Source organism: Paramisgurnus dabryanus, chromosome 20, assembly GCF_030506205.2.
Source record: "Paramisgurnus dabryanus chromosome 20, PD_genome_1.1, whole genome shotgun sequence".
NCBI classification, from domain to species: Eukaryota; Metazoa; Chordata; class Actinopteri; order Cypriniformes; family Cobitidae; genus Paramisgurnus; species Paramisgurnus dabryanus.
In genome coordinates this window covers 20,819,705-20,832,768 of record NC_133356.1, presented here as the reverse complement: position 1 = coordinate 20,832,768, position 13,064 = coordinate 20,819,705, and the positions used below count along the sequence as shown (strand labels likewise).

At 37.9% G+C, this 13,064-nt stretch overlaps 1 protein-coding gene across 1 annotated transcript in view; it reads right to left on the bottom strand.

The window, feature by feature from the left end:
* Nucleotides 1–13,064, bottom strand: part of srbd1 (S1 RNA binding domain 1) — a 65,977-nt gene that overhangs the window by 16,393 nt on the left and 36,520 nt on the right. Inside the window, exons 17-19 of the mRNA XM_065296974.1 lie at nucleotides 7,154–7,260; nucleotides 5,524–5,691; nucleotides 4,016–4,165 (exon numbers count right to left, since the gene is read on the bottom strand). Coding sequence (XP_065153046.1) covers nucleotides 4,016–4,165; nucleotides 5,524–5,691; nucleotides 7,154–7,260 — 425 coding nt within the window. The remainder of the gene's footprint in view (nucleotides 1–4,015; nucleotides 4,166–5,523; nucleotides 5,692–7,153; nucleotides 7,261–13,064) is intronic.

The following is a 13,064-nucleotide window of genomic DNA, read 5'->3' as shown; positions in this document are numbered from 1 at the left end:
AAAGAGAGGAAGAAAGAGGAAAAGAGAGGAGGGAGCAGAGCTGAACTATGAGTGATTTATGAACAGCTACACAGTAAGTGTGGTGGTGGCGGGTGATTGGCCTAAGGGCTCGGGTTTCTGGAGGGGGTCTCAGCTGGGCTTATGTTTCCCTCTGGTGTGTTAGTGTTTAGGGGGTACCAAGGCTGCCGCTCTATTGGATCGTAGAAAGTGAAGTCTGCCTTATCCTCTGGGCATAATGAAAAGCAGCTCTGCCGAGGAGCAGCGCAGAGGAGACCTCGGTTCCACACAACATAAGCTGCTGGGTGGGCCCACAGATAAAAGCTATCCAGACATAATAAGGGCTGCTTTGCTGTGTGGTCTCCTCAAGTACAATTTTTATCATTGGTAAATGTAAAACGTAAAATTGATGACATTTGATACGAATTCTCGGCTGATTTAGAGATTTCGTTCGGTTGGAAAAATCTAACGCGACAAATGGTGCGTTCACATCGTGACAGTATAACCGCAATTACAAGATGACAACTCTGATACATCTTTTCCACAGAAATGCGGCTGTTTTTTGCTCGATGTGGTGCTTGGCTGAGAGATCTGTAAACTACTTTTGACTTAAGAGCCTAGCGATGACAAGACAGACTATACTGCATAACCTGCCCAAACATAGCACACTGCGGACTTTGTTTGTGTAAGTTTTTAAGGAGATATTTAAACATATACAGTTATTAGATTCAACATCTTTACAGTATGCAATCACATATCACATAAAGAGGTTTTTGATGCAATGGCCAGAAGATGAAATCAATTTATATCAATTACACTAGTAAATAAAATCCTATTTATCGCTGCGCAACATGGCACAATCTCTTTCTTAAATTTTCTCAAGAAGTGATTTATAATCCTGAAGCAGAAAATATTTCAACTTGGATATTTTGGAGATTATTTACATATCCAGGGAGTGCCTTCGTTCCACGGCTAATACTTAAATTCTATAGATAATCCATCAGGGGGTCTGCGCTGCATTTCGTGAATGCGTATTTGTGTGTGTATGTGTGGGAAGTGATTCCAAGTGGTGGGGCTTAGGATATCAAGTTCATCACATTAGAGCAACATGATCCACCATTACCGTCTGCTGGCCCACGCTTCGCAAAGCGCCCATCGTGCAACAAAATCAATCACAAAATGGAGGAAGACAAGCTGCGTGTTTTCACAGGCAAAATGTGTGACTGATTTAAGCCACCTTCTGTACCGACTACAGTAACACGAACGTACGCATGGACCAAACAGTTACTGGTGCGAAAATGTTACAGAGGACCTAGTTTTACAAATTCGATGTAAATATTTCATATAAAACTCGACTACATCTGTAGTAAATCTGCTCGGATCACTTCACTGAATACAATAGGTACAATAACCTACTGTAGTACCAGAGGTGTGTTTGTCCCATCGGACCGTATTTAAACTTTGTCAGTGTCAATCAGCACTCGCCCTGTTTACTTTAGCTGTGCACAAGTATGCTCCACTTCAGATCATGTGATACACTGTGTCATTTTTGAAGAGACGGCGGTTTGTTCGGTGCACACTTCCATAACCAAACTGTTAAAAAATATGGTTTTAAAAAAATTGCAATAGTGAATAGACTGTCCCCTCCCTTTTTGGGGAGGGGACAGTAAAAAAAGAGATTCCCCTACTCAATAATATGCGTGGAAAAGCAAACGAGCTGGTGAAATAGAGGACACAAGTGATGAACCCAGTTCAGAAATGGGTTACAGATTGTTGGGAATCTGTCAGGCTTGTCATCATCATTATAAGGTCATCGCTCAGATGTTTCGCTCGCATCATTAGCTTCATGATTTCAGCCCTGCAACATATTTGATCCAATTTATTAGCAATACCCAGAATTCCTCCCAAGCCCCCTAGAAACCCTTGTTTTAAGGCCGCTACATTAGCTGGCCGCTACATTACCATCTCAGCACTGCTGGTGGCCATGTTTAATCAAATCCTGTTACTCCAAGAAAAATATGCCTGGGCTCATGATGACAATTGAGTGGAGCAACATCCATTAGCACAGCATTTGGTAACGATAGAGAATGGTGATAATACAGGGGACTGCAAGGGAGGCTTTTCTGCCTGGTTTAGTCGGAAATGAAGCCTAACGGAGAGAAATAAAAACAAACAGAAGGAGTGTAGAGGAGGGAGGATATGACAGGGTGATTATTCCCCCACTCCATGCCCCTAAGTGGCTTTATTAGACCTATGACCCATGCAGGCGCCTCTGACGACAGATTGGACAGTGAATGGGTGGACGGACGCACACGCACTTACACATGGGTCACACGTGCATATACAGTGGGCTCCAAAAGTCTAAGACCAATAGTGAAAGTGCTTTTATTTGCATGTTTAAATGGACACTCCACTTTTTTTTAAAATATGCTCATTTTCCATCTCCCCTTGAGTTAAACATATGATTTTTACCGTTTGCGAATCCATTCAGCTAATCTCCGGGTCTGGCGCTACCATTTTTAGCATAGCTTAGCACAATCCATTTAACCTGATTAGACCATTAGAATTGCGTTAAAAAATAACTAACTAAATAAAAGAGTTTGGATAAGAAAATAGTCCCCAGCTATTGAAAAATACTAAGGGGACTGTTTTCGGGCATAGCGTAATATCACTACGCCTGCTGCAGCCATGTTACGGCAGCAAAGTCCTTGATTATTACGCCAGAATGAAAGTATAGTTCCTAGCCATATCTGCCTAGAAAATCGCAACTTTTAATTTTCTGTCGGTCTTAGTACACGATGTAACTACAGAAGGGTCAAGTTTTAAATAGGAAAATATCGAAACCTTTTGGTTATTTTTGAGCGCAATGCTAATGGTCTAATCAGATTCAATGGATTATGCTAAGCTATGCTAAAAGTGGTACCGCCAGACCCGGAGATCAGCTGAATGGATTCCAAAACTGTAAAAATCAAATGTTTAACTCTACGGGAGGTGGAAAATTTGTATATTTTCAAAGAAAGTGAAGTCTCCCATTAATGAGAGAGCACATTTTTAAGCTGTTTGTGCAAAACGTAATGATACATGTAATCCCATGTGATCTTAAGTGTTGCCATGGAAGCATGGAAAATTACCTTTTGTACAAAAGGATTAAAATACAGTAGTCATACATTTAACAATAACATCAATTTGCTCATCATAAAATTTTAGTTGACACAGAATTGAAAAAATAACATTTAACTTTTGGGCATTTAGAAGATTTTTTCCCATTGCAACTTAAGTTGAGAAAAACAACAAAGAGATTCATCTTAGAAAATATATTTTCTTTTAATTAAAAAAAATCTTAAGAGTATTTTCTGAAATCCTAAAACTTTCTATATTTTTTAAAAGCAATGCATTTTGAAGACCCAACTGCATCTACACTCAAGTAAAGCATATCTGAATGAGCAGATACACTGTGCTACATCCAATATAACAACAGCACCTCTTGTTTAGTAGAAATGAAAGAAGTAAGTAATAAGCAGTGAATGAATGTCTTTTCCTAAATTACAGTTGCCATTCAGCAATGAATCCTCCGAATTCCACAGCATCAGATTGCTTTGCCCACATTTCATACTCGTACATTTAAAGCAAAAAGCCTCTTTCACATTCACACACCGATTTCAATTTAACTCGCAGCTGTCATGCACGCAGCCACATCCAAACCACAGGGCATCCGTGCGCACATCTTCTGGAAGCAACAGGCGCAAGTGTCAGATTGGAGTAGTCTAAACAGACTTGAGCAGCACAGCTGCAGGGAGAACTTCATTGACTGCCAGAGAGTCGAGAGCACACGCTGAATGTGCTTTTCATATAAGTGGCAGCAGCTTGCAGCTCGGCCCTTTCGCATCGAGCAACACAAGAACAGATGCTCCCATTTGATGTAAACACACGCGCACGCTACCGCAAGCCTTAAGCAGATTCAATGATCATCCGCAGTGGTAAAGTAATGCGATAGCTCAATGCCACGCTCTGTTCTCACCTCAAGGCGATACTGTAGGACTCTGGGTGGATGCAGGTTTGGTCCAATGGGTTAAACTGGTTAGAGATGCTACCAGAGGCCTTGACTTTTCTCTTCTCAACTGTCTGTTTCTGGGGAACATCCAGTTCTTGCTTTCCTCCAGGGGTGTAACTGCATAAACCACAAGTACAAATACAGAGTAAAACATCTGAAATTTAAGATAAGCTAGGCATACTGCACACAGGTTTTTGTTGGATGCATGGTATGAAATAAAACAGGTGAGAGTAACATGATGTAAAGAGAATGCGTAAATCGGATTATTTTAAAGACACGTTTACACATGAACGATTGTACTAAAAACTGAATAGTCATTCTTTTCTGCGTTTTTGAACAATTTTCTTATACACTTCACATTGTCAAAACAATCTCAGTTTATGCATACCAGGCTAATAGTTGGCAATGTTACTTTGTAAAGAAACTACGTGTCTACCTGCAAAACATATGCATTCTTCCAAAGAGCGATAAATACAAACAATCACGACGGTAAAAACCATAGAGCAATTTTATTTGAACAGAAGATGAGTAAAGCTTATTATTACAAGTGACCATGTACTATAATTAGGGATGGGCCGATACCACTTTTTCATGTCTGATTCCGATGTCGATATCACAACCTTGAGTCTCTGTCAATACTGATAAGGACCCAATACCATTTCTATAGCCCTTTAAATCAATTAAGGTGCAAATAACACATTTGTTAGCCCTACAAAAAGCTTAAACAGAGCTACAGAACTCAAATGTTTTACTGTGCAACAAATGACAGTGAAAATTCAAGAATAAATGAAACATTGTGCAATACTGCTGCTTCATTTTTATTTAAATGTTTCAAACAGACAAGTAGCAACATTTTTAGTTAGTCAGCACAAAAATTTAAAATGAAATTTAATGTGTAACAATTTAAAGTGCAAATTCATGTTGCTCAGCAAGTCGCGCTTTACGCCAAGTTGCCATGACAAGGTCCGTGTTGGATCGGATTGTACTCCCCGACTTATACAATCTTCGATCCGCCGATTTTCGCCAATATCAGACTAATATCCATACTGAATATAGTATCGGCCCACCCCTAACTATAATGTTGCAAAATTTATTGCAAAAATTTAAAGGGATAGTTCACCCAAAAATGAAAATTCTTTCATCATTTACTCACTTTATGATGTTACAAACCTGTATAAATTTCTTTGTTCTGATGAAAACGAAGGAAGATATTTTGAGGAATGTTTGTAACCAAATTGATTAGAGGCACTATTGACTTCAAAAGTATTCTTTATGTTAACTATGGAAGTCAACGGGGCCTAGTCCTGTCAAGTCTTAGTTCATGCCTTCAGACTTAACATGTAATATACATGCAAAACTTGCGTCTTTTTGAAAGCAAACCCCGCAAAATCTTTAACCATTACATCAGAGGAAAGTCAAACATTACAGCACATTATATAAATATATCCTGCAACAAAAACAGGTTAGAAGTATACCTGTGCACTGTCTCTGGGTTGACTCTGATGAACCCAGCACACTGCTGAAAACTCTTAGGGCCCAGGCCTTTCACCAGTTTTAGCTGCTCTCTGTTCAGAAATGGTCCGTTTTTTTCTCTCCACTCCATGATGCTGCGAGCGCGCCCTGCATTCAGGCCGGCTACATGCCTGAAAGCACAAGAAACACAACTCTTTCTCTTTGCGTCTCAGAGGTCTGCGTCTTATGATCTTATGTACTCCTTATGTCAAATAAACCCTTTAATGAATTTCGTAGAAATGCTGTAGGCTTTTCAGTCTGGATTCATTAAAAGTTAACTTTGTATTAGCGGGCAAGTTTGTTTTGCTATTTTTCATTGAACTTTTTACTATATAAATATTACATTCTACGCTGTAATTGATGAAGCTAATTTGAGGTTACAACAAGTTCTCAGTGGCAGATATTTTGTTCAAAAAAATCCTCATCCTAACCTGTCGTATCTTCGCATTTAACCACACATATTCAATAGCCGTTTGCGTTTGGAATTACTCGCTGCTTTATATGTCAATATCCTGCATTAACCACATAACCTGGATGAAAAGTTTAACTTTAGGAGTCCACCCAAGGCCATGGAAATTCCTTTTCATACTGATGTAATCCCTACATATTCACAAGCGAGAGGTCAGATATTAGTAAAAATATTGTGAACATTTTCCAGAAGAATTACCGAATGGCTCCCTAAAATCTCATAATCTTTTTGACCTTTTCATACGAAACAGACAGGCATTGAGAAGTTTTTTCGCGACACAGTATGGCCAATTCGGAGTGGCAGCTCCCCGAAAGCAGCTATGTAAACACTATATGTCATCACACATAAATAAGGGCTGAATAATGCCGGAGCCATGAACACTTCGTCTGGAGTTCTGGTACTGAGAGCTCATTTAAAGTCAGGTAAACAGATGACCTGATCCCAGCCTACCTCACTAGCATTAACCCTGCCTCCTAATGGCATCGTACTGCTTTACGGCTCAGACTAGTGATGTGTGAGTGTGTGTGCAATAATTCATAAGCCTATGGAGTTAAATAAAGCGATCGTGTTTCAAACTACTGCTTACATATATCTGAATTTAGTGTATTGGTGAAAGAAGAAAGTCTGCCTGCCGTCATCAATTTCTTTTTTTAAACTTACTCATGTAAACACAGTAACCTCTATAGACTTAGGAATAATCTGTGTAAGCAAAAACGAACATTTTCAAGTGGCATGTAAAAATGATCCAGATTACATTGTGTACAGCACAGTAAATGCATTCAACGCCATTGTTTTCCCCAGGGAATCACTCATGAAATCCTACAAGGAATTAGGCAGAACGGCTTAATTTACGTTCACATTTGGCTGTTTCTGTAAGTTTATGCGACTAATATTTAAAGCTATATATCTCAATTTGAGAATATGTTGGGGAACGGCAATGTTTGTGTATGTAGATCACAATGTTTGTGTGTAGTGGGGACGTGAAGAAAAGTTACGGTGCATGATTTTGAGTGTGTGTGCATGATGTGTATGGTGTCAGACTAAACAGAGCGTTAAGCAGTAGTGGGGAGGCGAGTGAGAAGTTGCCATGTTGTGACTCCTGCTGGAAAGTATTTGGCCCCTACCTCATCAGCGTCTCTGAACAGATGTTGATGTCCACTCCCACGAAGCTCACACACTCCTGCACCACTCCGTCCAGCGCTGCCCTCAGCAAACTCTGTGACACGTCGTGCTGGAAAGAGTGACCAAGGTCATAAAAAGTGTGTGCCACAAAAAAATTCAGAATCAAGCACCTTGACGATATTGTTCTGGCATTTAGTTCACTAAATCTACGGTTACTTCAATTTCAAATTTATTCAAACAGTAAAAATTGTATTACCGACTGTATGTTTAAATGTCAAGAAAACCAAAACCTCTGATATATCAGCAACTGAGATGTCTCAGTCATTTTCCCAAAACAAGGCCAATGTTGTGTTACTGGCAATCAAACGGTAACCTTAAATACTTTGCGGCGTTCATTCTGGTCTGAGAAAAGACAAATAGCAATATAAAAAAGCAATCGGTGGATCGCTTCGCCTCGAGAGACGCGGCGAAAAGGTCTGAGGCTGTTTTCATTGGAAAGAATCTGTGGCACTTCAAAGTCCTCTCACAGGGGTTTTCCATTAAGAGCAGGGAATTGATAAAGTTAATCCAGCCGAACTTTTCACACTTTGGAGGCGGTTTTCTAAAATGGAGATGGAATTCAAAGCAAAGAAAACCACAGGCAAAATCCAAAACTGACCGAAAGCAAGCAGGGAATTCTGACAAGCCTTTGTCTATCTGGCATTGGGACTGGGAATCATATGGAAGATGTTACCGGTGCTTGGGATCGGGTAAGAAAAATGTGCAATGCTTAATTTGGGTGGACTCATTACGATGAGCGCTCTACACTATTTAGGTAATGACTAAGAACCCCTGTGGGGGCTTGTGGGGAAAAACTGGGCAGCATAATTCAATCAAAATAAGCAAATCTGTCCATCAAAACATGATTTTATAGGTAAAAACAAGCATTAAACCATTTAAGCAGAAATGAATGATAGTAATTGAACATGGAGGAAAATACATGTTTACAAAAACGGCACTGTTATTAAAGAAGCTTACCAACCTAAATTACATCTACAAAAGATAAAAAGATTCAAAGCTCTTCAAAGTGTTAAGCATGCAGGTTAACTTGTGCATCACATGCCAGTTTTATAGTTACATAAAAGGGTAACATCCAAAAAGGGGAACATCAGAAGGTCAAAAGATTAGATTTTCTTTTTCATTAAGGGAAAACCCAACAGTTTACCTTCAGTTATTAAAAGGGTAGCTGTAACACATGCATTGCTTGTTCTGTGTACTTTTCCACATGTAAATTTACGTTTAGAGTTGCTCCATCGCTCTAAATCTTTCTTTACGTGTGCCACTGTGTTTTTGTGTTTGTGTGAATACAAATTCACTATTTAAACAGAATGAAAAGCCCACGGTTAATTCAATATACACATTCGACTTCCTTCAAGCACACAAAAACACACAGTCCAACTCAAACACTAACACAGGAACAGGCAGAAATAATAAACAAAGACATAGACAATATATTTCCCTCATTTTGGGCACAGTGGTTTACTTTGAGAGAGTGTTAATGTTTAAAAACTAAATGACCAATTGGGAAAAGAAGTAGGTAGGCCGGAGATGGTGTCGACTGAGAAACTCGACCCTAACGTCTTTTGTGTTACTCAGTCTGGGATACGTTACATTAATTTGTATTAACCTACTTTAGCAAGAGACCCATTTCGTGGGTTTCGAAGAACCAAGAATATAAAATGTGGAAGATGTTTTCTTTATATAAACTACAGCTAATTACAGATATCCTTCTATTTGGTTTCTATACCATTCACATATGTTGAATTACATTCAGTCACACAAAGGCTAACTGTTAGCATCCCACAGCAATTATGTTTCAGATTAACAACAGACAGAATCAATGTGTAAGTTAAATCACTGTTATTCACTTTAATAAAACACAGGACATTTGGAATGTAAAATGCACTCAACAGGGCACAACCGATGTCAAAGAGGTCTTAGAAGCAGATGTTCTGTCAACACAAAAACACTCTGAAAACAAATATTGTTTTTCAGTGAAAGCTGATCTTGTAAACTCATTAGCACAACTGTTTGTCCAGAAAACACATGCACATAGAGAGAAAGAAAAGGTGAGGTTCGACACATACAATGAGATTTATTAAGGAGACTACTCGGAATTCTGTACATAAGTTGACTAAAATGAATACTCTATAAAAAGGAAAATTATTACCCATTCTGTGAAAACCCAGCAAAAGTCATTTTAGTGGTTTGTTTACTGTTTTCTACATAAAATCATCCAACACAGTGTAAAGAAAATTCTGTAAAAATATAACCTTGATATCTTTAATATTGAATGAGGAAGGTCATGTAAAAAAATGTAAATCAATGAATGAAATCAAACTTTGATGCTCCAAACCTCAAACTTTCGGCCTGGATTTTACAGACATTTAATAAAATATGTAATACAAGGCCAGAACTATACCCGTCAATCATCAAATTTTTCCCGGGATTCTACCGTATTTTACCATTCTTTGCCGCCATTACCCCGTTTAAACAATTTCCCGTATTTCTACCGTATTTTTATCCTTCTATAAAAAAATCCCACTAGCCGTATTTGATGTTTGCTACATTAACCTCTGATAAAGCAGGTGGCATGTAACATATCACTCAAACGACACCCGGCAATAAAACAAGAAGAAGAAAAGCTTCCCGAGGATGGGTGGGGGATGACAAGCCGCGTGCAAAGCTACAAACGCCACATGCATTATACTGTACCTTTAACGCACACTTCTGCCGTGTAGGGAAACACTGCTGTTTGTGCTTTACAAACAATACTACAAGGTATATACTGCCGAAAATGACTTTCTAACTTAGTATTTTTGTTTTGTTTTCAATACAAATATCTAAATATTCTTAAAGGGATAGTTCACCTTAAAAGGAAAATTCTGTCATCATTTACTCCTCCTCATGTTGTTCTTAACCTGTATGAATTTTTTTTTTCTGATGAACACAAAAGAAGATATTTTGAGAAATGATGGTAAACACACAGCAGATAGTGACCATTGACTTCCATAGTAGAAAAACAAATTTTGGAAGCATTGTGATAAATGATGAAGAAAATATTTTGATAAATGATGGTAAGTACACAGTTGACGGTACCCATTAAATTCCATCATATTTTTTATTCCTACTATAAAAGTCAATGGTCACTATCTGCTGTGTGTTTACCGTAATTTCTCAAAATATCTTCCTTTGTGTTCATCATTTTAAGGTCAACTATCCATTTAAATCAAGATGTATTTTCTTTATGAGCAAAATGACCTAAAAAAATAAGTCTACTGTTCAGACAAAAATATAGTGAATTTGTAATTACAACAAGCACAAAATTTTTTGTTGAATCAACTTGGATTTACAAGTCATTTCAACTTACTATTATTTATCTTGACTAAAGATGAGTTGTTATAACTACAGGTGAGTTGTTGTAACTTTAATTAAGTTGACTTTTCTCAACTATATTTTATAAGTTGTGACAACTCATCTCTGTTGACATGACTTGTAAATCTGAGTTGATTTAACAAAAAATTTTAAGGCAGCAAAGTATTTTACAGTGCATTGGCAATTTTTTTTTGCTTGTTGTAAGCAAGTTTAAAGTTTGATTTTTTTGTTTAAAAACTAGACTTATTTTCTCAGGTCATTTTGCTCAAGAAAATATATATTGATTTAAGGACTGTCATATATTTGTTGTGGAGTTGTGGTGTTAGGGTTCGGGAAATTTCCCTTATTTTCAAATTCCAATGTTGACAGGTATGGCCATAACCACACCTTAAACATTGGGGAGGACCAAAAAATGCAGGGTTATATGCATGTATATTATAAACATCAAATACTGGGGGAACAACTTGGCCTTTTCTGATTATTGGGGGGATGCCATCCATGTCCCCCTCAATGTCTATGTGGTTACGGCTGTGGTGTACAATAAATCTTTACATATACGCACGTACCCAAAAAGGCGAACATGAAAATAATTGAGGAGAACATGAACCGTTACCTATATAAGAACAAAAATAACTTAAACAGGAACTACATAGACTCCTGTAAGCAGAGGCATTTCATATAAAGGTGCTTTCTTTCAGTGCAAAAGTGATGATGTTTTAATGTTCGGTCTTAAAAAGGCTGGCAGATGGAATTGTGACGGAGTAGCTACTAATTACTGAACAGTACCACAAAACTGTCCCATGGGCTCGTGTGTTTTGAAATAAAAGGTGTTAATAGACATGGTAAAGGGGAACATTGGCCAAGAATAGAGGGAGACATAAAAACATATGTATAACACAAGGTGAAAAGTATCAAATTAGATATGAATACACAGACCTCAATTTTTTTTTAAATAAAAGGATAAAAAAATCATCACAAACAGAGACTGATCAAAGGAATAGAAAAGAAACATCAAAAAAGCTTAAGGCCGGCCGTAAGATTAAATGACTGCTAGCCGATGCGGGCTGGGTGAGCCGTCTGTCTTACAGCAATTAGCTGTATGTTTGTGTTGACCTGACAGGATGTGGATGACTGCTACTGAAATAAGTCCGTCTGTGTGATACCAAATACTGTCTGAACATTTACAAGAGAGTAATCTTACCCCAGAAAAGTATTGTTTATCACAGATATATCACACCTTGTGATATCCTCATGTCATGTTCTCATTCACTTAAGCCAGCATCACTACTTACAGTTTCTAAACTACAGTAGCTGCATTAAGATCTCAGCGCTAGATGTCCCTTGGGAATCTGGGAAACGTCCCCTCTCAGGTGTCCGGCACACTTTTAAAATAATGCCTCTAGTGGAAAATGCAAGTAATTGAAACTCGTCTAGAGTTGTAAAAGTAAAGCATCAATTACACCAGACGGCTGCCGTAGTTCATGAGAAATTAAAAGGAACGTTATTTTAGTATCACTTCCTAATACTAGCTAGAAATACATGAGCGTTAGAAAGAAACTGTAATGTTATACAGCTAAAAGTTTACTGCATAGATACAGGCATCAAGCGGGGAAAACCCTACCTGTGAAAACAATGATTCAGACTGTCTCACACTTGTCCTTTGTAACCTTAGAGAGGTGAGAAATATGTATGCTTCAGGAATGCATGCGTAAAAAAGACGCAAGATATCTAAACAATAAACAAGAGTGCCTAAGGGGAAATGCTTTCATTAGAAATCTATCAACTGCACATCAATCATTTCAAATCCTCTTTTCTAATTTATTATCAAAAAATTCCCAGATGTACAAAAGTTTATATGATGCTTAAAGTATTTGAAGTGATTACAAAATGGTCCCTTTTTTTTTAGAAGTAGGACAATTGCGAATAAACAATTTGTGCTTCCACAATCTCTGACAACACTTGTTAGTGGGATAGTTCACCCAAAAAATGAAAAAAATTGTCATTATTTACTCACTCTCATCTTGTTTAAATCCTTAATGCTGTTCTTCAGACACATTACTCAATTTTTTTTAAAGTGTTGCATCTCTTTAATTGACAATTCTGACTGAACTGTTGTTTGGGCCGGATTAGGATGTTTAGTTTTGAATTACGTGTAACTCAAACAGCACAAGTCAAGTGGAGTTATTTATTTAACACTTTTGGGTCAGTTTGAAGTTTTGGGTCCAGCTTTAGGAAAACCTCAAGCAACACTCTTTATAAAAAAATTGTATTTGGGTTCTGAAGAACAACAAAATGCTCTGGGGGTTCAAACGACTCAAGGGTTTAATTTTTGGGTGAACTAACCCTTTAATAAATACATTTTCATAGAGAACAACAAATAACTCCTTATTTTTAGCCTCCAAAAACCTGCTGCTGCATAACAGCCGGATGCAACCTGAGAAGTACGAGGACAGGTTCCCATGTAGCTGCTCCCAAACCCTAAGGTTAGCTTTTGAGTAT